This window comes from Mesoplodon bidens (genome assembly GCF_964165515.1).
Source record: "Mesoplodon bidens genome assembly, chromosome: 16".
In the NCBI taxonomy this organism is placed as follows: domain Eukaryota; kingdom Metazoa; phylum Chordata; class Mammalia; order Artiodactyla; family Ziphiidae; genus Mesoplodon; species Mesoplodon bidens.
The window spans coordinates 46,763,990-46,790,850 of record NC_138173.1 but is presented as its reverse complement, the minus strand read 5'-3'; the positions used below and the strand labels follow the sequence as shown (position 1 = coordinate 46,790,850).

General features: G+C 33.9%; 1 protein-coding gene across 7 annotated transcripts in view; it reads right to left on the bottom strand.

The window, feature by feature from the left end:
* RIMS2 (regulating synaptic membrane exocytosis 2) overlaps positions 1 to 26,861 on the bottom strand; it is a 568,944-nt gene that overhangs the window by 141,885 nt on the left and 400,198 nt on the right. For all 7 annotated transcript variants that reach the window (XM_081258177.1, XM_081258180.1, XM_081258182.1 and 4 more), the window contains one exon: positions 11,872 to 11,972. In XM_081258177.1, the coding sequence (XP_081114303.1) occupies positions 11,872 to 11,972 (101 nt within the window). The remainder of the gene's footprint in view (positions 1 to 11,871; positions 11,973 to 26,861) is intronic.

The window sequence follows — 26,861 nt, the reverse complement described above, 5'->3', positions numbered from 1 at the left end:
TACCATTAGAGTTTCTTCTAAAAGCACAGATTTGTAGATCTTGGTGACTTAAAAAATCTTCAAAGCTTATGATTTTAAAGAAGAACATTCTGGATTTTTAACTGAGTGATTTAAAGCCCTCCACAATCTGGTCCCAGACAACTTTTCCATTCTCACCTCTTAATATGTACCCCGATTTGTTAAATGTTTCTATCCTAAAGAACTACTAGCTGTTCCTTAAAACATGGCTTGTGCTCATATGCTTTTATAACTCTGCTTAAGCTCTCCCTCTGCCTGATATGTCCTTCATGTCATGTCATATTCTACAATGTATTCCCAGATTTCTTGAAGCCAAAAGAATATTTCTCATTTTATTTTTCCTTTGCATGACTTACTTGTATTGTACTACCTAACACGGCCTACTTTGTACGAGCACTACTTTTTGTGCACGTGTTTCCCTAATTCAATTATGAACTCTTAGACTGGAAGGATTATGCCTTCCTGCTTCCTCCTTTCCTCCCTCCCTCCTCTTTCTTTTTTCCATTTCTTCCTGACTTTATGCCTTTCTTCCTTTATCCCTTCCTCATTCACTTAGTCCTCCATTTTATTATTATTTATTTGATTGTTTTTCTGGTAATTTTTCTTCTTTTAATGTTGCAGAACCAGAATCCAGACTTAAAGCTGATCAGCTTCAGAGGTACCTGCGGTATGCAGTTCTGAGTAGCAGAAAAGAGAACATTACTAAATGTTCCCCGAGATAACAAAATACGTTCAGATATTTTAAAAAAGAGGACTCATATAACCATCCTTTAAGAAAAAATGCCCAGGAAAATTATTTGGCACTGAAACATACTTTTAGTTATTCACTTGTCACTGAGTCATTCAAAAAAATCACAGTATTTTAAAGCTGAAAGTGACTTCAGAGAGGATGTAATCTACCTTCCTCATTTTATGGATGAGAAAATTGAGAGAAGTTAAATGAATTAACTAAGCTTATACAACTAACTTGTTAATATTAAAGTCATTCTATTTCTTTTCATCAAAATAAATTGTGAACCATAAATTCATGTTTAAGGGGATACTAGGCAGCATATTTAGAACCTAAGCCATTTCTTTTTAAAATATTCACATATAGTTTTCTTCTTTAAAATAAAGATTTGCTTCCTTTTCTGAAATTTGAAAACTATATAAAATGACATGTATAATCAGAATACAAAACCAGCATGGAAATAACACTACTATACTGCTTATAACTATTTGTGGATGATTTTTTTTTTTTTTTTTTTTTTTTTTTTTTTGCGGTACGCGGGCCTCTCACTGTCATGGCCTCTCCCACTGCGGAGCATAGGCTCCGGACGCGCAGGCTCAGCGGCCATAGCTCACGGGCCCAGCCGCTCAGCGGCCATGGCTCACGGGCCCAGCCACTCCGTGGCATGTGGGATCTTCCCGGACCGGGGCACAAACCCGTGTCCCCTGCATCGGCAGGCGGACTCTCAAACAATGCGCCACTAGGGAAGCCCATAAGTGGATGAATTTTAAACAAGTAAGATATTTAAATAATAAAAAAATACAAACTAACCTGAATAAAAAGACATTTTATGTCATTTTTAATTAACACCTTCATATTCCATCTAAAATTCCGATGATTTTTCTTTTTGGCAGAAAGTGAAAATGGGCTTGAGAAGTAACATGTTCTTACATGACTGACCCTGAAGACTGTTAGCCTTGAAGTGAGTATTCCTAGTCATGAAAATGACCTAAGAAGGGTCAATCATAAAATCATAGCCATTTTCTTTGTTAGTCATAAAGTTATATTGAATGGTGGGTTTTGGTTCATCTATCAGAATCGAGTTCAACTGTAAAGTTTTTGTTATTACTCCTACCTCACTTGTTATAATAAATAATAAAAACAGCTACCATTACTGGGCTTTCCCATGTACCAAGCTGAGTTCTGTACTCTTTTACATACAATATTTCTACCTCCTGAAATTATCACCAGCCAAAAGTTCCTTCCTCATAAGAGATATATTCCAAGGTTAGCTATATTATTTCCAGTCTGGAGTATTATTTTATAATTTTCAAAATTGATGATGTAGAAATAATCAAAATTCCATGTTTAGGAAGATATTAGTAAATTAATTTTGCTAATAAATAATATCTGTAATCCTTCCAACTGAAGAAAAGTTACAACTAATTTTTGTGCTCATGAGCAAAGCTATTACATAATAAAATTGTAGATATGTTCAAATTATCATTAGCCAAATTAAATTGAAATTATAGATGTGGAAGACTCCATGCTGCCCTCCTAGTTGACTGATTGCCTTAATTGACTAAAGGTTTTGACTTAAGTCTCAATTCAAACTTAGTTATCAATTATTTCATGTGAAGTATGAAGCAAAAACATTATACACATACATTTATTCTATAAATCATAATTATTATGCCATAAGTTAATTATAAAATCTGTAGATTCAATCATCTGTGAGAATACATTGAGTAGAGAGCCTGACACTGATCAGAGATTACTGAATCAATAATGAGACAACACTAGATAAAGGAAATGAAATATAGAAGATCTAGTTCAAACCTAATTTTAAAGATTAAGCTACAAGATTAAATGATTTGCTTAATTAATGATGAGGCTGCCTAAAACCCAAGTGTTAATACATAATGATGTTTTTCAACGTGGCCTCCAAACTACCATATATTTGTGTAGCACTTTATAGATAACACAGAATTTGTACAGAGAAAAAAGCTGGGTTGTGAAGAACTATTGGGCAATGTATCCAAAGTCCTAGCACATAAGTGGCAGAATCAAAATTAGAACCTAAGTCTTCCAATTCTTTCTGAGTATTCTTTCTATTATGATTAACTCTAGACAGAAACCAATAATCATATGTCCATTAGAAAATTTGTTTTAGACTCTTGGGTAATAACCTACCCATACCCTCTCCAGAAGTTCCTATCTTGTCCTTACTTGCCCCTGGAGAGACTACATAGATGAATAAACTATATCCCCATTCTCAAGAAGTGTGAAGTTTAATAAGAAGGTAAGAAACAAGCAAATAAGCACCACATAAGACAGAATATATGTATTTTAGGAAGTGATAAATGTCATGATTGGTTCAGAGGGTTTATATGTTATCATATCTCTGTTGTCTTGAATATTCTTGTATTTGCAATTTTTTATATGGCTATACTTAATCCTTTTCAATTACATGAAATTTGAGCTGGAAGGAATGTTTCTGCATTATTTACCACATTTTCTTCCTTCCTTATTCCTCTTATCGTCCTTGATTCTATAAAGCAAGATCTCTCACCCTTTGGTGACCCATATCATTCATTCCTTGTATCCCCCAAAGGGCGCTCTAGTTGTTAGCAAACCAGCAACCCTGGAGGCTTGATGAAAGCAAAGGTGAATGCATAAATTTCTATTTTTGCTGGAGGTAAAAGAAAAATGTTTCCTTTGTGTGTTCTTAGGAAATATATAGGAAGAAATTATGCTCTTGGCAATAGCAGCTATTGTCCATAGACTGACCCTTTTACCAGAGAGTAGCTAGATGCAATTTATTTAAAGATCTTTCTTTTGTTAGTTTTTAGCAACATTATAGTTACTAAAAAGAGAGAAATTACAATTTCTTCTGTAATTTTATAGTGTTCTACAACATGTAAGTTGCTGTCCCAGTCATCTCAAATGACTTCTTCATAATTAAAAATATCTATTTTATATTTCCTGACCTGACATGTGGTCTTCCTGGCCTGATAGGTGATTGTATAGTATGAGGTAGCAATTCACAAATATAATGTAAAGAAAGAAGACACATGCTTGAATGTCTGTCTAAGAAAAACATATTTAAATTTAAATGTGGTTTTATAACTATGAAAAATAATTTTTAAAATGAACTTGCAGACACAAAAATATTTCATCTCCTAGGATGTGAGAAGGTAGTTGGAGAAACAGAGAAAGTAAACACAATTTTAAAAAATCAAAAAGTTTGAAACAAAATAGCTATAGTTAGTTGCCTAAAAATACATATTTACATTATAATCAAATATGCTTTCATAATGCATTAAGGTGATAAACTAAAAGACCATTAACTACTTTGTATAGATATGTTATAGCTGAACTGTATATCCCCCAAATTCATATGTTGTAGTGCTAACTTCTACTACCTCAGAATGTGACTGTTTTGGAGATAAGGCCTTTAAAGAAGTAATTAAGGTAAAATGAGGTCACACTGATGGACCTTAATCTAATATGACTGGTGTCCTTACAAGAAGAGGAAATTGGAACATAGATACACACAGACGGATGACCCTTTGAGGCCATAGCAAGAGGGTGGCCAACTCCAAGCCAAGGAGAGAGGTCTCAGAAGAAACCAAACCTGCCAACAATTGATCTTGGAATTCTAGCCTCCAGACTGTGAGAAAATTAATTTCTGTTGTTTAAGCAACCTAATCTGTGGCATTTTGTTATGACAGCCCTAGCAAATGTTAAGAAAAAAGAAACCTAAAGTTAGAAACTTTTATATTCAAAGATTAGTCACAGATAAAACTATAAAATTTCTAAAATTCCATTAAAATTATCTACTATTAAGTTTGTAACTGTGGGTCTGTTACATAAAGTGAGGTATGTTTGTACATGTGAGACAAGGAAGAAATAAATAGTTGTTGCTTCCATCAGCTAAAATATGGAGGAGAGGAATTGTCCTTTGGCTCAGAGCTTTAGGATATGTGTGTGTGCATATCATAGATTTAGATAAATTATGTGTAAATTTATCTCTATGTTTAAGTTAAATTTGAAGTACATTCCAGCTGGCTAAAGAGTAGAAATGGCAAGAATGATAATTTGTGGTAGATAAAAATTTGACTAACCTGATAAAAATGAGACAACCCAAATCACTTTTTAACTTTTTAGATTATCATTAGTTTTTACACTTTTCCTCCCTTTCCACCCACCTATTTTTTAGGATTACCTTAAAGATATACTAATCTGTATCTAGTAGACTGTTGCTGGCAACAGAAATAGACCTGGTAAGAGCAGGGTATCTGTTGAAAATAATTTCTCTTTTTCTCTTTCTTCCCCATCATCATCATCATATCATCATCACCATCCCACCATCATCATATGACGGCTCACATTTACTTATTCCTTACTATATTCCAAACTCTGTTTGAGTTATACATAACATATAAATAGACTTAATCTTGAAAACAATCCTATGAGGTAGGTACTATTATTAGCACACTGTGCTAATTTTGCTAAAGAACGTGAAGCTATCTTATTGCAGGGTTATACAGAAATGAACACAACATCAGAGAAAATTGACAAAGTAGAATAGACGTTTAGAGAAATGGCAGGTTTCAGTGAAGAAATCCAGGTGCAGCCACTGGCATTCTCCCTGGCATCTTCATCAGTAAGTGATTAGATTTCTTGACTAGTTTGGGATGGAAACTATGAGGAGGTGATCTTAATTCTGATTTTTTAAAAATGAAACCATTCTGCTGGATATCTGGCTAGACCAAGCCTAGCAGGAATTTTTTTGAAAATCTGAATCCTACTTCTGTTCATAAAACAGTTGAACTGCTTATTCCAAGAAAGGATGCTTCATTACTTCCCACAGGACTTCTTTACCTACTCCTTGAGGACCTTGCAGGGTAAAGATTGGGTTACTAAGATCACTCCTATTAGAATTCTCTTGCTCTATATATCACATGATTCCATCTAACACTGGCACAGTGGTATCTGTTTCATGAGAATACCAGGTTCTCTGGGTAACTTGAGAGTCAATGATGGAGCAGCTCTTCCTCCAGCGGGCACCAGGCCCAGCTCAACTCTACTATTATTGGGCTGTGTTATATGTTACCAGAAACTCAACTTTTCTGCTTATCCAAAAAGAAAATCCCCTAGCATTTTATATCAATCACTGCAATAAAATTATATTTTTCATTTCTTCACTTTCAATAAATACATGTATTTCCACATATCATCTTAGTGATTTGCATAAGGCCACCTAATGTAATTTTAAAATGCACTTTTTATAAATTTAGTTTTTCAGTTTTCAGATCCATTTATGTCACTGCTGTTAAAGAGTATTTCTTTTTAAAGACCCATACCCATAGCCATATGCCTACCTGTTAATCATCTTTCCAAGAGCCAGGCTCATTGAATGTCAACCTTGATAACATCATTTCTTTTTTTTTTTTTTTTTTTGCGGTACGCAGGCCTCTCACTGTTGTGGCCTCTCCCGTTGTGGAGCACAGGCTCCGGACGCGCAGGCTCAGCAGCCATGGTTCACATGCCCAGCCGCTCTGCGGCATGTGGGATCTTCCCCGACCGACCGGGGCACGAACCCTTGTCCCCCTGCATCGGCAGGCGGACTCTCAACCACTGCACCACCAGGGAAGCCCAACATCATTTCTTAATTTCAGTAATTTAGCTTGTAATTCTCATGATATGTTATGTTCCAGGCTCTTTTTATTTTTTTATCTCCATATTCTTTGAAGATTCATAAATTCTTTCCCCCTAAATTTGATCTCTGCTGCTTCAGTCTCTTTATTTGAGAATAAAGGGAACATTCAATGATAGCTGAGTTACACTAAAATCCTTTTCATCAGCTTAGTAATTTCTTTACCATTTCTTTTCAACCTTGTCGTATTCATTTCTGGTGCCTATGGCACATTTGCTGTTATTATAAAAAATAATAACAAATATCTGCACCATTTATTAAGCATTTTACTAAATGCTAAACCATGTATATACATTATCTCAGTTCTGCCTAATCATCGCTGTATGAAATAGATCTCAAAGCCCTTTTTAATAAAGAAATTGAGAGTAAGAGGTTAACCTACTGAAAGTCACCCAGGTGGAGTTTGCTTGTCTCCAGGCTGTGTTCTCATCTCCTACACTGTACTCAAGTGCTGCTGCCATATTTTGGTGATATTAGAGTCTTAAAGTACTCCTGACTCACAAACATCAAACTTATAAGTAGCCCATAGGTGCCACTCCTCACCAGCCCCAACCTGTCTCCCCTCTTCTGGTCCTTACTGCTTGTGTTTTGAAAGTCAATTTAAAACACTTAAGGCTGGCCTTAAATGTGTATTCTCAGTGTTGAGAAGAGAGTAAGCTCTAATTAAGGGAACAGCTTAGTTAACAATGGTGATCTACCCGCCAAAAATACTTTGCCTTTAAAAGTCTGAATTTTTTTATATTGATACTGCCTACAGCTCCATCGTGTGAGGTTTATTTGTATTTACAGACCTTTTTTTAAAAACTATCTCTGTGTTGTGTAGTTCATGTTATAATGTAAGTTACTTTAGTGGGATTGCTTTCTTTCTAATATGTCTCTTTGAAATCAGTGAGTGGATACTTACAAGACAAGAAGCCTGGAAGAAAAGGTGACAAGTGCCCAGGATCAGGTATGTACAAAGAATGGAGAAAAAAATTTTTTTCCTTTCTTTTGCAGTGTTGTGCTCCACTCCCAGAATACTGATCAGTCTATTAGACTGCAGGTTAAATGGATTAATATGAACTTCTGGTCCACATTTGAAAAGTTCTGCAAAATTTATGAGCTATCTTGCTTAATTCTAGAGTGATAAATAAGAAAACAGAAGATTATAAGTGCTACAATAGGGGTAAAATATTTTTGTGATAATTTTGTGGGAACATTACCACCAAAAAGGAACATTTTTTTTTTCTACAGAGAAATAAGCTTTGAGTTCCAAATAAACATGGTATCAATAAACTGTGTAGCTTCTCTGTTGAAATCTGATGGACTACTCTTTTAAAAAATATCCTCCAAGGGCTTCCCTGGTGGCGCAGTTGTTGAGAGTCCGCCTGCCAATGCAGGGGACACGGGTTCGTGCCCCAATCCGGGAAGATCCCACATGCTGCGGAGCTGCTGGGCCCGTGAGCTGTGGCCACTGAGCCTGCGCGTCCAGAGACTGTGCTCTGCAACGGGAGAGGCCGCAACAGTGAGAGGCCCACGTACCGCAAAAAAAAGAAAAAAAAAATCCTCCAAGTTCATTTAAAAACATTAAATATGGCTAATTTAAAAAGCAAACATCATATAGTTATATAAATATTATCAAATTCTCCATATTAATTTTCAGATATACCTACATTGTTTATCAATTATTACTAATTATTGTAATTATGTAACTCATGGAAGGGTAGTTGGTCTATGCTGAATTATAATTCACATTGTTAAATGTAATAAACAAATCATGTTTTTCTGAACCAATGAAGAGCAGAGAACATTGGTTTTAAGTTGATCCTTAAATTATGTTGAGAGTAGAATAGATGAATCACATGTAAAGTGGGATACAGACAATGCAGTAGGCATGAAAGGGTGCATTGGCTACATAGTTAAATTCTGTTGAGGGAAAAGCCCTGAGAAATCATCCACTGGTTAAATAGGAATCATGTCTGCATGTGGTTTTGATGCTTTTATTAAATATAGGCTGTCTGCTTACAAATTTCCTCATATACTTAAAATATGTTTAGAAAGACAGTAACTTAATAGGCATTGCTCTGCAGGTACTTTCAAAGTGAATTACTGAGGAGATATTTTATAAATTAGTAAGAATTGTTTACAACTGTCATGTAGAATGCTTGAAAAATTCAGGGAAGCAAAGCCATTTAAAATGTGGAATGTGTAGTTTAAAAAACACTTCGCTAACAATTATATTCCATGAAAGCTTCTTAATAGCTTCACTAGAATTTCAGGAATATAGCTCATAAGTATAGCATATGCTCTGTAGGCTTTGGATTTAATCTCAGTTATCTCAAAATTGAAAACCAGATTAGCTACAAATAATACTTTCCATGATTTAATGTGAACTTGGGTAGATTACTTAACCTTTCTATGGCTTAGTTCCCTTACCAATTAAATGATTTTTTCACGAATTAGAGTTAATGTATTAAAGTGCATAGCTCAATAGCAAGTATTTAATTGGCACTTGTTCTCAAACAAGGAAGGAAAGAATGGAAATATAAGGTGAATATCCCTAGTTAAAAAGAGAGGGGATGGGGCTTCCCTGGTGGCACAGTGGTTGACAGTCTGCCTGCCGATGCAGGGGACACGGGTTCGTGCCCCGGTCCGGGAAGATCCCACATGCCGCGGAGCGGCTGGGCCCGTGAGCCATGGCCGCTGAGCCTTGGGCGTCCGGAGCCTGTGCTCCGCAACGGGAGAGGCCACAACAGTGAGAGGCCCACGTACCGCAAAAAAAAAAAAAAAAAAAAAAAAAAAAAAGAGAGGGGATGCAGTTGAAAATTTGAATCTAAATAATTGTTAGTATAGAAATGAATAATAAATAAATCTATACATGCGCTTGACTGAAAAGAATCCTCTGTAATTTTCTCTTTGATCCATGAGAGAGTTAGATCAAGGTAGGGATGATAGGCAGATAGATGACCCAGCAAAGACAGTACCACATCAGGAAATTTGTAGTGGAACAAAACAGAGTCGTTCTTTGGATCCTTTTCAAAAGTTGTACCTTAATGACTTGATTGCATTTTTGGTTAGGCTGAGTGCACAACTCCAGCAATAGTAAACAGAATTCTATGTACTTGACATTCAACAGATAGGATTTGTTAGATACTAGGAGAGGCCTTGTAAAGGAGTCAGATCACTTATTCTCAGAAGAAAGTCTTCATTTTTAAATGACCTCATCCATCACTGGCTTCTGGCTAAAACCCTAAAAAGAGGAAGTCAACTCATTCAGTTACCTGGAAGTAAATTTTACATGCAGCCCACCTTAGAGCAGTGGTTCTCAAACTGTAGTCCACATCTCAATCACCTGGGAGGCTTTTTAAAACCAGGAACATCACCCCTAGAGTTTTGATTAAGTAGGTCTGGAGCGGGTCAGAGAATTGCATTTCCAAAAGTCCTTGGGTGATGTTGAGGTTATTGGTCTGGGTCTACACTTTGAAAACCACTGCCTTAGAGAATACCTAGGAAATTATATTGCTTAGCATAATAAGTCCTTTGCCAAGACTTAAATTTTTTCTAACCTAAAATAATTCATGTCAAAGTTATAAAACTTCGAAGCCTCAGGCATTCTTTAGTATTCCTTTGGTCCATCCCCTTGTAATGAACTTCTGTCAGGTATCCATAACAAGAATCATTGGCATTGCTTCTAAGGAACTTGTTTTTATTGTATGAACAATGTAAATCATATGAGTGACCCAGTTTCCTTTTCTGCCTTTGCTGCTTGTGAGGAAGCTCACAGTCAAAATATAAGCCCCACATGTAGCAGGTGTATAGGATCTCACACTATGCATTTTGTTCACAAGCTTTACTTCTGGCATTACCTTGTTTTTTCTTGACCTCATTTTCCCTTGATACTCATTTCTTCATTGATGATATTATTGAGAGTATTTTATGTATTTTTAAGAATCATCTACATTCCTTCATGAAGTATAGTGGGATATAAACAAACAGAACAAATATGTGTTATCTTATGTTTATGGAAGCTTTAATATCCTATTTTATCAGGACTTCATGCCTTGGTCTTTGGATTACATAATATGTATAAATGAGAGATTAGAGCATAGCAGATGCCACAAAAGATCAGGTCTTTCTTCCTATTTAGCCCTAGGCAGAAATATTTTTAAAAGTACCTGGAAAGGCACAGGTATCATTTCTGATACCAAGCTCAAAAGGTTAGAGATGTATCTGAAATATTCTATCACTGAAAATCTGTTTTCTATGAAATTCACTGAACCTATTTGAAGTTATTCGTATTTTCATTTTAGAATGAAATTTCTAGAAGTTAAAACCTGCTAAGTAAAGGCAAGGCTATTTTTTGTTTGTCTTAAATTTACCTTTCTCTTGGCATTAGGCCTGTGCCATTTCCAGGACAGCAGAACAATTCTGTATTCACCACATCAGTCAATATTCATGTACTCTGGGGAAGAGATTGGTGGCTTGGAAGGTGATGCTGAGGTAAGAATATCTGCCTCCTCTAGGTTGTATAATGGAGAAACTGAAACCTATGCTACCTCCCACATATGCACATCCCACATAGCCAGTTGTGCTTTACTTCATAAGTCTTATCTTTACTGAAGAATGGGCTATAATTGAGAGAAACTGAAGGTAAGGATAAAATAGACCTAACTGTATAAAAATCCAAATTGCTTTTCTCTAATACACAGATAACAGACCACAAATATTACATGACTACAATGATTAGACCACATAACAATGAAATGTTAGGAATAAGTTTTGCTATTTTCATTCTTTTGTTAAATCTTAAATAGGTACCTCAGAGCAAAGTCTTTGAATGAATAATATGATGAGCCTAAAAATGTTTTGAAAATATAAAGGCAATGAAGGGCAAGAGCAATGAAATAATATTTTTTTCCTACATTGGTAGACTTCGCACCTCAATTTATTACCAAAAAGTGGTTCAAAAAGATTCTCACTAAAAAACTTTTTGAATTCTTTACAACACCTCATGAGTATGTATTTTGTTCCAATAACTTATTAATAAATCAGATTGAATTAAAACGCTATAAAGTAAAAAAATTCTATATGTAGGAAAACCATAAGATGATAATAGAAGTTCTTCCTAAACATTTTTGAGGGTGTTAGGGCCTTTATAAGTTTTATAAAATGAAAAATTCTAAAAGCTTTGTTCTTCAGATCATTTATGAGTTTCATTTCCTTAATCTCCTATATTATATAATGGTTTTTCTAAATAGTAAGGCAAGTCTATACCTAAAAGTTGGTATACAAACACATCATAAATTTTAGCATTTAATAATATCATGGGGCCATTGCATTATATGTTTGTGTCTGACTAATCTGCATTCAGCAGTTTGAGAATCTAACAGTTTCATATGATTAACTGATTATTTTACAACTTTTAAAAAGAAAAATGTCTTGCCTTTGATTGGTAATCTTGTTCCAGTCTGGGATCTGATCCGGCTACCTGTTTGTATTTGTTAATTTTCATTTGGCGATTTCTCTCCTCTATATCCATAGCACCTATCGAGTAGAAAGAAACCCATAAAATTAATGTTCAGTTCTTATTTCTGAGCCCAACTTACAGGACGTATAAAAGAAGAAATGCTAGGATGATATATTACTTTCATTCAAGGTAGTATGTACAAATTAAATGTCATTTTTTAGATTTATTTAAGTATGCAATTTGGTGAATAAAAGCATGATTATTAAATATGTAAAATAATTTAAATCTGAATAAAATGTAAACAAATGTAAATAGAAGACAACAAATCTTCATTAGATAGAAAACACCTTCTGGTACATATATGTCCAGGAGAATATATTTGACAGCACGTAAATATGACAATAGTAATATTATAAGAATTTTGGCTTGTAATGAATTCATCAAGGTTTGAATTATTTACTGGAAAGAGGTTGTCTCATTGGTTTCAAATACAATTTTACAATTGCATTTAGAATTATCATAAAATCGTCCCATGTATTAAAGCAGGTTGCTCCAACATACGTGTGGATGCAGTTATCAAGATCTTTTGAACTTGAATTTTCTAGAACTAGGATCAAGAAAGAGGCACTTGGAATAATACTCCTGAAAACATACCATGCCTGTAAAGGCACAAAGTATTACTGAAATCATTTTAGGGGAAAACAAGAATGTAAGGAGGTGAGAAACTGAGATAGTAAGCCTATAATAAGATGAGATTAATGCTGTCTATAACAGGTGCTTCCCCAAAACACATCAACTATAGATATCAAGAGGGTCTTTAAGAACTTTGGTTAGAATAAGAACTAAATTCAGTAAGCAAACCTTAGCAAACATGAAAAAGTGCTTTAAAATTATATTTATGATTTTTATTAAAGAGATTTTATAGAGAAATTCCATTTCTCATTAATAGGCATAATGGAAAAACAAAATCTCAATTGTATGCTACAAACCTACAAACTGGGAAAAATAATCATAGCTTAGTAGGTTCAGTGGGTTTCTACAATAAAATGTTGTCATGTAAATCCACAAACACTGGGTCTAGGTAAGAATGTAAACATACATACACATACCCCTGGCTTAAGATCATAACTTTAAAACTGCAGTAAAGACATATAGACAAAAGTGTGCCCATTCAAAAATAGGTATTTTAATACTCATCCTGGGAAAAACCTCACTGTATATTTGATAACTGCTAGTAAAAAAATTTTAAGTAAAATTTGATAATTAAAATAAGATACAAAGGGCAGAAAAAGTTTCAAAAAGGATTAAGAAAATCTTGACTAAAAGAATGTATAAAGAGTTTAGATTATATGACATCTAAGTAAAAGAGCAAATTTAAATCAACTAAACAGTTTGAGTCAAATTTTAATAATGATTTGATTAATTGATTCTGTGCCAAATTATAAAATGGGGAATAGAAATATATGTTAATATCAGTTGAATGATACACAAAACCAAGTGAGTGCTTCCATGATATAAGTGTGAAATATGGTCAATTATAAATGTCTATTACTCTATTAAAATACAATATTGGAATTGTTTGTACCTCAAGAGATATTCTCAGATAAATATGTTTATTTTCTCCAAGGGCAAGGGAACAAAAAAGCCATCCCAGCTTCAAAAAATTATGTGTGCTGAAAAAAATATTAGCTAAATTAAGTGTTTGGGAAGTTTCTTTTAAAAAGTTTAATTTTGATATTATAGTAGCAAAACAGTATTTTAAATATAAATAGCACCAATAGACAAAGTTTAAACACATTTTACATATACATAAATATACATATACATATTGACATATACACATACATACGTACATACATATATACATTTTCTAATATTGAGACTATTTCCTGGACATCGACCTCCTATGACACTACATTAAATTCTTCCTGATTATTAGATAATAATGTGTAATATTCAAATTGTCTCAAATTCTTTTTGGTATAAGGTAAATTATTAATCAAGTAAACTAAGAAAATATGATTTCTTATTTCATTAATATCTTAATATGATTTCTTATTTCATTAATATCTTAATAACATAAGCCATTTAAGAGGTTTACTTGTTTTTAAACCAATAAACTAATTGTGGTTATTCTGAACTTGAAAAAGACTACTTAATGTATCCAAAAAGTTAAAAAGTCATATTTATTGTGTTGGTATGGCAATCAAGTAAAAAAAAAAAGTTAAGTTATAGGTAGATTTTGTAATCAGAGATGCAATTGAAAATGGCCATATTAACCAACAGTAAGACAGTGCTTGCTTAGGTTTCTACATTTACACTACGAAGATCATCAGGTTCACCTTCAGTGATTTCTGTAGTGCACTTCAAGCAATAGTTTTAAGTTTGCTTTTCCAAACACACACACACACACACACACACACACACTCTTGGGGTCCCAAAGCAGCTTCACACACCACACTTCTTTGAAATAGGGATATAGGTCTGGCAATAATGCAATTCATAATGAAGCTAAACAGTGATCAGAATATTGTAGGACTGCTGACTCAGTGACCCCATCTTGTGATCTTAAGCAAAATGCTCAAATCTGGGGATCTTAAGAGGGAAAAATCTCAAGTCCAACAGCAAAGCTCAAAGAAAGAACACCAAAATTCAGAAAACAAATTAGAGAACCTATGATTACAACATCAGGGAAGTTTAAGACTATTATTAATCTTATCTAAATCCAGAAACTGCATTGGTTAGTATCCCAAATTTTTGTGGCTAATTTAATGATTTTTCTCTTTTCCGCACCCTATCCTTTTCTTCTATTGATATATAAATATTTGGCTTCAGGTTTAAAAAAGTCTTCCTTTAACTGAGATTAAAAAGTTTCACTTCACTAAGTGGCTATCTGTTTCATGAGGGTTTCTGATGAAAATAATCACATCTGTAATTCCTTTTTTCTTTGATTATTATATGTCTTCACAAAACTTAAGATGTGCCTTTAAATAATCTGAGATTAGAAAACAAATTACATTGTTCATATATATATATATATATATATATATATATATATATATATATATATATATATATATTTTTTTTTTTTTTTCGGTACGCGGGCCTTTCACTGTTGTAGTCTCTCCCGCCGCGGAGCACAGGCTCCGGACGCGCAGGCCCAGCGGCCATGGCTCACGGGCCCAGCCGCTCCGCGGCATGTGGGATCCTCCCGGGCCGGGGCACGAACCCGCGTCCCCTGAATCGGTAGGCGGACTCTCAACCACTGCACCACCAGGGAAGCCCCATTGTTCATATTTTTAACAAAATAATACATCAAGAATTTGTGGAGTGATCATTAAAAATTTACATTTTATCATTGGATTTCTTCTAAAGTTTATCCTTGTAAAGGTACATGTTAAATTTGCTTTCCAGTTAAATTTAAGAATTAAAGACATTTGTGCAATGTCTTAATCAAATTTTTATTAATAGTGAAAGATTTCCAACAAAAACTATTCCTTGTTGAAACTATCTAAATAATTGATGACAATATAAATAAAATGTATTTGCACAAAATACATACAGAGATATCATAAATGTAGTCTGAATATAAATCAAAATATTATGAGGCCTTTTTCTGATTGAAGCTAAAAAAGTATATTACTTACCTATTAGAAATCTATTTACAAAATTAACTATATTTTGCCAAATCATCAAAGAAAGGAAAAAAATTTTTGATAACTATCCTATTGAATCCTAGTTTACAAACTTTTCTTCTAAAAAAATACAAACAATGTGGAAGAGGCACAACAAAACAAATGATGATTATGGACAATAATGATGACACTGACAGAAATAACATATTCCAAATGGACAAAGTTTAAAAGGCCAAATTCATGTACTCTTTAAATGCCACAGTCACCAGTTAGGCATGTGCCAAATTAAGTATAATAAAAAAAGGTATAATCAGTGTATGCAGCTGTTTTCTCACTTTGAAGTAACAGTTACACAAGAAAAAGCATAGCTATTTGTGTGTTTATTTTGTAGATTCAGTAGGATAGAGTATAAAACAGTTTACTGATGTCTTTCAAAAGTCAAAGGAATAGGAATAGAAATTGTTAAAATGCATTGAGATAAGAATATGTAATACTGGGCTTCCCTGGTGGCGCAGTGGTTGAGGGTCCGCCTGCCGATGCAGGGGACACGGGTTTGTGCCCCGGTCTGGGAGGATCCCGCGTGCCGCGGAGCGGCTGGGTCCGTGCGCCATGGCCACTGGGCCTGCGCGTCCGGAGCCTGTGCTCCACAACAGGAGAGGCCACAGCAGTGAGAAGCCCGCGTACCGCAAAAAAAAAAAAAAAGAATATGTAATACTTAGTTATAATATTATTTTCAAAGGCAGTACAATTTAAAAACAAAATACTGTCTTTGGTTTTATTTTACCTGCTCTTTCAAGAGTCTAATAACTGCAGAAACACTTTTCAGAGTGACAGTAATAAACTAGCTGTTGACAAAAAAATTAATGGTCATTTATATGAAAGTTTTCCAAAGTACCTGATGTACAAATATTAAAAGCAAATTACTTAAAAATAAAACATATTTGGTACTGTGTATTAAAAGGCTTTACAATGGTCATATTTTTGACCCTGAAATTTCACTTCCCAGGATCTTTCCTAAAGAAATAAATCAATGTGCAAAGATGTACATACATATTCATTACACCATTGTTTGATAATTGCAAAGGCCAGGGAAAAGAAACTCCAAATGTCCAAAATAGGGGATTAGTTAACTGCATTTATGGTATATCTACAGAATATTATATACTCACAAAAAATGATGAGAACAGTGTGCATGTGCATTCACACATATAAATTATATAAAATAAAGATACTACAATTAGTAATTATAAAACACTAAATGGTGGATATGGTACTATAGTTTGTATTGTAAAAAACCATATATATTCATAAAAACATATATGCACAAAATTGACAAAAAAGACAAAGACATGGAGTGAAAAAGATTTAAGATTTACATACCAGAGTACTTATCAGTTATCACTGGTTATTAGAAGTTAGTATAAGTGCTTTTGGTTTTTTATTTGGGTTAATATATAGTTTATAAAGTATCCACAATGATTATATACTACACAGAAAAGATATTTTAAAAACACACAAAATATAATGTTTATGTGAACAAGGACAAATTTTCCAGTTTGAAAACCTTATTTTTTTGTCATGATTTGATAGAATGCTTTGGAAATAAATGTTAAATAATTTTTAAGGTGCAAATATGCAATCATTCATTATTTAATTTATCTTAGGGACATATATTTGTTAAATAAAAGCTGTGGGTGTATTAAAAGTGGTACAAAATAAGAAATACTTCCAAATGCAATAAAGCGCAGATCTTTCCAATTTTTATGAATGTTAATTCAAAAAATGATCTGACATGTTTTAAAATTTTCCATATTAGTTTTTTCAAGTGTAGGACTTAAGAAACTATGCAACAAAAATTAAAGTTACTTTAAAATGATTTCTTCACAATCACTTGCCTGTAATGAATTTTCTCATATTTTTAGACAAAAACTTTATCATATACTAGAACCACATAAAAAGTACACTTTTGTTAGCTAAATTATTTGTTAAAAGAGATGTAATGCAGGGAATAACAAATATTGGAACACATTAAATTGAGAAAAAGTATGGAAATAAATATTGTGAAAAAATTAAAAATTATGCACCAGATTATTTTGTTTTACTACTAGGGCAAATAGAAGCATTTTCTTTTAAAGTGTAAATAAACTTAGTCTTAACTGTGCAACTAAGATACACGAATTTTGAGGAATAATTATTTCCAAATCAATCAATTTTGAGGATTTTTCTACTGTTGTCACTAGGAAATAACACATTTGGAATGAAAGAAAATATAATTTATTTTTCTTATAATGTGTTTACTTATTTGCTCCTAGGAATGCAGGAAAACTGAACTTCATAGTTGCCTAAGTAAAATGTGGAATTAAATGAAACATAAGAGTTCTAGAAACTTATAAACTGTGTCCTACTGTGAGGTTCATAGTTATGGGCTATAGTCTTTTGAATTATGTTCTAAACCTTTATGATCTGTTTTAGATACTTAGCTTACCTGTGTATCTGTATTCTGTTTCTCTATTAACTCTCTGCCATATTCATTAAATAATACTTCAAAGGAGACGTTATAGATAAATTTCAGACTCCTTTCACTATAGTCAAAAGAAACTAATATGCAAACTACTTTAGGACATAAGTTATAAGGAGTGATCTAGTGATCTCAGGAAACAGAGTATGTCTACTTTTGATATCTACATTCAGTGAACAGACTTACTGAGACTTTATTATTCAGAGGACTTGGATTTTAGCATCATTTTATGTTTCAACATGTAAAATCAGGATGTACTTGGGATCACGGTGGAAGATCAGGGTTTTGTCCATGGAGAGTGCAGAGAAGGTAATCATCACAGAGTTGATAGGGCTTTGGAATTGCCCAGATTTAGGGTAATGAGTATATTTATGATACATAGGATTGAAGAAAATCTTAAAAACAGCACTGGTTTAGAAGGTGAGAGTCAAGACTTGGGTTCGAGTCTTAATTTCAGGAGCCCTATAACTGCAAGCACTTCATTTCACCCTTCTGAGCATAAAGTTCATCATCTGTAAAATGAATAATTTGGACCAGATACTCATTATGATTCCTTCTGCTCTACAACTCTCTGGTTAGTTAATTCTGAAGGCAAATGATGTTTGTTTGTTCTTTTATATTGTAATACCTACTTCATCACTATAGATAATGTAAAGTGTACTAGAAATTCTTGCTCTATTTGCCCTGGTATTGCATTCATTAAAATTTCCTTTATAGAATGTGTGTATGCGTGTGTGTGTGTGTGTGTGTGTGTGTACAGAGGCAGGGAGAGGAATGGGATGAAGGAAAAAGGGAGGGAAGGAGAAAGGCAAAGAAAGAGGAAGGGAGGGAAAGAGAAAATTGAAAAGCTCATTAAACCAGGAAATTTGCCCGAGAAAAAAAATCACAAAGGTGATCTAATCTAAAAGCATCTTTTAGACTAGCTAAAGTGTAACTGTTTCACCTACATATTGATACATTTGTCGCAGGGTGTACAGTGACATCTTTAGGAGAAAATGTTTAGCAACCTTCTAATAACTTAATTATTTTAAACTTGTTAGTCACAATTCCTATATCTTTTTTTTTTTTTTTTTTTTTTTTTTTTTTTCTTTTTGCTGTATGCGGGCCTCTCACTGTCGTGGCCTCTCCCGTTGCGGAGCACAGGCTCCGGACGCGCAGGCCCAGCGGCCATGGCTCACGGGCCCAGCCGCTCCGCGGCATATGGGATCCTCCCAGACCGGGGCACGAACCCGTATCCCCTGCATCCGCAGGCGGACTCTCAACCACTGCGCCACCAGGGAGGCCCCCTATATCTTTAAAATAACCTTTAGTTCAGAGGATAAACTAAATCTTAAAATGAAAGGCCTTAAGGAAGGAATGCAGTGATTATCACTAAAATTGCTTCTAAGAAAAAATGCAATAACCATTGATAAAAGATAAAAACATGAGTCAGATTCATCAGGTTAATAAACTATTTCTCATATGTGTTCAGCACTTAGGAATGTTCTGACTTTTCCCTGATAGCTAAAATCTACATTAAGGAAGAGATAATCCACAGAGTAGCACATATTATTACCATGAGTATGACTTGTCTCCTATTGTGTTTTGGTATGACACAATTATCATAGACCACTGTGTCCCACATCTGGGGCCTAATTAACATATCCTTAAGATATATTTCAACTACATCCACTCTTTACACACATCAAAAGATTGCACAGAAGATATGAAAGGAGCATAATAAAGAAATTTAAATGCATCTTTACATTTGTTTGTTTAGAAACAAATAGAAATTTAAATATACTTAGAAATACTGACAGTTAATTTAAAAATCATGAAAAAATAAAAATATCCATCATATGAAAACTGGGATAAGACCTATGCTGGAAAAGAGACCCATATAATTTTTCTTATGTATATTAGTGTGGTAATTAATAATAAATCGATATATGCCCTTGAATGAAGTATTTAGAAATATGGCTTTCAAGTAGTACTTCTGCTTGGACATCAAGCTGTATTTCTTTCTCCAAGGATGCTAATATTGATTACTATTGGTCAATGGTACAAGAATCAGTATACGGAGCAACTAATGTCACACAGTATACAACTCCCTCAGAATTCAAAGAAATGCATCCTAAATATTTCATGAATAGGGACATTTTACAAAACATTCCTGTTCAATACTGAGAAGAAAGAGGAATAACATTTAGATGAGATCACTCAGAGAAAGAAGGATGAGGATTAGATGAAGAGGCATCAGGAGAGACTAACCTAAGTTAGAGACTGAAATGAATTTCATTCAACTTTCCAAATACCCACATGGTAATATCAGTTGCACGGAGGCTCCTTAAATAAAACTGCAAATTGGATTGAGTTGGTCTCCACTGACATTAGTGCTCCCTTTCTGAATTCCTCTCTTCCTGCTCTCCTCTCTCTAGACCTCTAGTATTGTTCTTTCATGTTGTGTGCCGTAAAATGTCCCCTCTTGCATTCTCCACCTTGTCACAGATAAAGTGCCCATTTCCTGAGGTTAAGGGCATGGATTCTGGCACCAAATCTGATTCCTTCAGTTTAAATTCCAGCTTTAAATGACTGGAGTTAAGTTATTTAAGTGATCCGTATCTGAATTTTTCAATTTATAAACTAGAATTAAAAATAGTATTTACAAAGGATGGGAAACTCAGTTATGGATTAAAATAATTTATACTACAGTGACTTAAAATTATCCAAAATGTTGACAGCATTTCTGAAATCTGTGATTGAGGAAATGCAAAGTTCAAGTTGGTTTTGATCACTGAGTCCTAGTTTTGCAACTACTCCAAGCCCAAACCCTCCCAATCCCCTTGTCTGAGCTAGTTCTTACACTGGGTCTCCCAAGAGTAAAATCTATAGTATGTGGAATTAACTTCCAAGTCACCAATTATTCATCACCATTCCAAGTTTGGTAAGTGGGGCCCACCGTATCTCGTATAAAAACAATGGATTTTTACATGATGTGAGCATTTGTGCCTGTATAAGTGAGCCTTATGTATTTGCACTATAAAGTTAGAATACCCAAATGTAGAGAGCCTCTTACTGTATCTCCAATACTGGGTCAAGTGCAATATGTTATCTGGTTACTGCTGGTTCCCTCTTATTTCATGGTGACTTTACTCAAAGAAAAACTTTATCACTGAGTACTGTAGTTAAGTCTGATATTATGAAACTTATGTCTCAAAGGTACCCCCAAATGTCATATTTGCCAAACCCAGTGATCATTCCTCAGAACCATTCTACTGGCCCTCACTGCAGCATTTGATATAATTACTACACTATCCTTGACACTCTCTCCTTCAACTGTTTGGCCATGCACTTTAATGCCACTCCTTTAGTTCACTCTTAACTAGACATTGTGTTGGCTCATCTTTCTCAGTCCATCGTTCAAATACATGCATTTCCTAAAGTTTTATTCTATCCCTGAGTGATTCTGTCTAAATCCACAGCTTCAACTGTCACTTCAATGATGAGGGTTCCTACCTTCACCTTTCCTGTAACCCTAAGATTCACATTTCTGCTTATCTCCTAAATGCACCTAAAATCCGTATCAGCACCTAAAACTCAGCTTGTCCCAAACAAGTTAAAGTTACTTCTCATGTCTGCTCTTCCTTTAGGTATCAGTAAATGTCTAAAATATCCAGAATCTACTTCTTTGTTAATTGCCTTGCTTGTTCTTGATCTTTCTTGGTTAACTGACCACTGCTTTAGACTCAAAGCTTTAGTCCTTTCTTGGTTTCCCAGCTCATCCGCTGTAGTCATCTCTTCTCTCTGAAGCTGTAGGTCAACCCTATCCATTACCATGCTCTGTTTGGGGGTGGGATTTGGCTCTAAATTGCTTGAGTTGTGTTAGATTAAGTTTTTCTATTAGCATATATTTAGTACTGTTTGAGTAATATATTAAAATTCATTTTAACTTTGTATATTTTCAATAGTTTTTAAAGTCAGATTTATTAAGGCATAATTTATAAAAATTAATATTCACACTACTTAGGTACAAAGGTCTATGACATTTGATAAATATATATAGTCATGCAGCCTCACTGCAAGCTACAGAGTATTTCTGTCACCCTAAAATGTTCCCTGGTGTAGCTTTGCTGTCAGTCCTCTCTCTGCCAGCTCAGATAACCACTGATCAGATTTTGATCTAGCTTTTAATTTTCCTTCAATAAGTTTTTAGACTAAAATTTTATTTGATCAAGGCATAGCAAATGAAATGTAACAATGCTTTTAAAAATACACAGTTAAAATCTTGCATTCTAGAACTTGATACTAATGTTCTGGCACAATTAAGTTCTTAACAATGATAGTAATACTCTGTATATGCCAGGAATTGTGCTAAGAGCTTTGCATGTGTTATAATTATGTTACTCACTCAGCACAGCTGTTTGTGGTAGGACTTATTATTTTTTCAATTTTACTCATTAGAAAATTTGTAAGGTGGCTGACATTGGTCTGTTCTCCAAAACTTATAATCTGAAATATTTAGTCATGAAATGACTCTCTCTCTCTCTCTCTCTCTCAACACACCACTCTCAACTCTTGTTTAATTCGTTTTTCTTCCCAATGTTCTCCCTTTTAAAACTTCCCTTTTTCGTTTCTAGTTGCATCTCCTCTTTGGCTAATTTTCTTTTTTGGTAATCCTTCTTCAACTTATTTCCCTATAAGCCCAATCTTAACCTGTGATATAGTCATTTTTAATCTGTAATCTTCCTTTTAGAGATTCCTTCTGATTCTCATCCCTTACTTTGAATTGGTCTATCAACTTCCTTCACACTCTGCATGACCTTATAATCTATGACTAGGTTCTTCCCATCAGTTGCATCATGTAATTAATTAATGCAATACTTCTATTTATTGTCTTTCATTTTCCATTAAACTTTGCCTTTCCCATTGTTAGTTCCCTTCTTCATCCCTACCCACACATCACACACCCCATCCCCTCAAGCCTTTAAGCAGGTTGATAAAAGAAACCACCATCTGTCAAGTCACATCTTTCTCTTCAGCTAAATTATAACCTAATTTACATTCCCTTGGCAATTATCTCCAATATATTCATGCCAACTTACCCCTTTTTATATTAAACCTATTTACTGCTCATGCCAACCCATTTATATTACAATATTTTTATAGATATTAAAATATAGACCTTTAAACAAGCAAAGAGGAAGAAGGTGATCTGAAAACAATCATAATGTGCTTTTACCATGATTTATGAATATTCAGCAAGTACTGTGTATAAGTTAATACTTATTAAATAACTTGCTTACTAACTTGGCTTAACAATATGTACACTTTCCTTTCAACTGAAATAATTTTAAAAATATATTTTAACCATAACTACCATCCAGAGCTATACTTTTTTTTTTTTTTTTTTTGTGGTACGCGGGCCTCTCACTGTTGTGGCGTCTCCCGTTGCGGAGCACAGGCTCTGGACGTGCAGGCTCAGCGGCCATGGCTCACGGGCCCAGCCGCTCCGCGGCATGTGGGATCTTCCCGGACCGGGGCACGAACCTGTGTCCCCTGCATCGGCAGGCGGACTCTCAACCAGTGCGCCACCAGGGAAGCCCCAGAGCTATACTTTCTTCATTCATCTGTCTGGAAATCTGAAATATTTAAAACTCATCTGCCACTGACACTTAAATGCCTTTTCAGAAAAATATTTTACAGCAAAAATAACTCTTCTCTTCTGAAATTTAAATGCCCTTATTTTACCTTTTGTTTATTGATCTTAATTACATATGTATCTCCTAGCTCCTTTACATAGTTGGGTTCTTCTTATTCTTCTGGTTTAGTTCAGATATTACTTCTTCAGACAAGACTTCCTGGATCACTCCATTTAAAATAACGTCTTCCTCATTCTAGTTGCACTAGGTTACATAAGTGTTTTTAATAGCACTTATAACTATCTAAACTTACCGAATTTAGTGGCCATTAACCCTCCCAAAAATATAATTTTCACAACGGGAGAGACCTTGTCTGCTGTTGTCATTGTTATATCCCTAGCACCTAGAATAACACCTGACATATAATAAATATTCAGTAGATATTTGTTGAACAATGAATTTTCAGGCTGTGAAGTACCTTTATATCACTGGAATAAGAATTTCAGAAATACCTCTCTTTTAATTCAGCCAATTGTGATATATGATAGTTTAATATGCCATTATGATACCTATAGAAGTATGTGTCTGGCATAGTCAAACTTGCAGATTGTGTATTTTATAAAGGTATCTTAATAACCTCTGCTTTGGATTTTTCTTCCTCTCTTATTTACACAGCAAACCTAGAATTAACTATAATTCTGAGTAGAAAAAATATATATATATTGGTGTTCAAAAAACATTGAGAAGGAATTTGAATAGTTTGAACAATTCATGACATATGTATTAAAAATAACTTTTTAGCTACCTGCCAGACACTTTATGAAAAATTTATCTAATCTTTAAAACAATCTTTCAATCCTCTATGAGAAAAGTGGTAGCTCACAGTTTTTTTGTTTATTTTTCCTTTTTTCGCATTTATTTGCTTACTCTTGAAATAGAAATTTTTTCATTTTGGCTCGTCATTTGTTTTTATTCTTTTGAGGATTGAAAGTATATGCATACACACACACACACATTATCAACTCTCTTTTACTAAAGACGAAGCTGGAACTTGGCGAGATTATGATACCTAAAATCACAGAGGCCTTCAAATCTCACACTCTACTGCTACATCAACATTCATGCTTCCTTAATAGGACAATAGAGGATAAAACATTACTTGTTTGACTGTCCTTAAAGTAAAGCATATTTGTTTTTTAAAAATATCTAGAATTAAGTTGTTTGTCTTGTTTCTCGTGCTACAGATGGACAACCAAACTGGTCAATAAGCACAGTCCAATGCCCAGCTCTACTATTAAAATATTTTTCTCTCCATTTTTAAACAATCCTAGACGTGGGTATATTATCTGAACTCCTTACTCATTTACGTAGATTACTGATATATTAAATTTAGATTCAAAACGCTATTGCAAAACCCATGATTTAGCTAATAACAAACATAAATCATAAGTGAAGAGCTAAATAAGTATATCTTTCTGAAAAAATAACCTTTGGTATAATTTGTTTTAGTAGTAATGATTAAAAAGAACTACCATTTTTTGATTATCTAGTATGGACAAAACTCCATGACAAGTTCTTTACAAGTATTACTACTTTCAATTTTTTTCAAATTACAAAAAATATAGAAATAATTGTTTCTCATTTCTATGTCAATAAAATTATTCAGCTAGATGGTTGGATATATATCATAATTTATTTACCCCTTCCTCCATTACTTAACATTCATGGTAGCATCCTTTTTGTTGTTACAAATAATGCTTTAGTGAAACTAGTACATACATTTTTATCTGAATCTCTATTTGTACCATATCAGAATCTGCAAATATTTTTAAGGCCCTTGGCATATATTAAAAAAATTGCTTTTTAGAAATCTTAAATTACGCTGCCACTATTTTACCATACTCTCTCCAGCATTAAAATGCTGTTTTTTAAAGTAGGTAAAACATAGTATCTTTAAAAAAAAAAGTCACCTATGTGGTTATGAAAAAAATAAAGTATTTTTTATGTATTTACTGACCACTGAATTTCTTGTTTAGTGAAATGTCTGTATATGTCTTTTGCCCATTTTTCTATTAGAGTTTTATAGAATATATAATTTGGTCAACAAAGTGATTCAGGTGTTAAGGCTTTTAATACTCTGAGTTGCTGCAAATAATGTTTCACAATTTGTTGTTTGCCTTTTAACTTGTTTATGCTGATTTTGATATTTTGAAGTTTATACCTGAGACACTGTAGTCAGATCTCTCTTTTTAAATTTACTTCACTGCTTTTATTCTTAGAAAGGCATTCTCCCTCCAGAGAAAAGCTCTTTTATGCTTTCATTAAACATAATTAACTCTATCTCACCGCAGTTCACTTTTGTTTAATAGGAAGTATAAGCAAGCAGTCCAAAGTCTCATCCCTAGTGGGTGACAAAACTTGGTTTAGAATTCAGACCTAAATGGGTTCAATGTTCTTGCTGTTTCTATCCAACTCTCTTGCCTCAGAAATGATAAAGTGCATTTCTGGTGTAGCAGTCCTGATGCACAAGTTTGTATGAAAACTAGCTCCTAAACTGGTAGCCACAAACTAGTATAAGATATGTGTAATGCATAAAACAAAATAAATTAATTTTATCTTTCCATCATATCATGGAAAGAATGCTTACACATCAAAATGCATTGGCTTCAATACAGCGGATTCAAAATAAAAATTGTTTTTTAATATGTTTTATACAATAATAAAATAATAGCTTCACTTGTATAGAGCTTACTATGTACCAGACACTGTTTTTAGGTGCTTTACACATTAAATATTAACTGATTTCATCATTACAAAAGCACTTTGACGTAGCAGTATTCAGTTGGCCAAAAAGTTCGTTTGGTTTTTTCCATAAGATGGCTCTAGTAGCACTTAGTTGTCTTTAACTTCATTCGAAACAATTTTGTTAGATTTTATTGTGACAGCTGTCATATCAGCGTGCATTTTAAAAAAACTTATCAAACTTGGTGAATTTTTGTGTAGCCATTTTAATATTGAAGATGGAAGAAAAAGAGCAACATTTTCCGCATATTATGCTTTATGATTTCAAGAAAGGTAAAAACACAACAGAAACACAAAAAACGATTTGTGCACTGTCCAGAATTAGTCAACAGAAAATGCATAATCTTCCATCAGTATAATGCAAGACCGCATGTTTCTTTGATGACCAGGCAA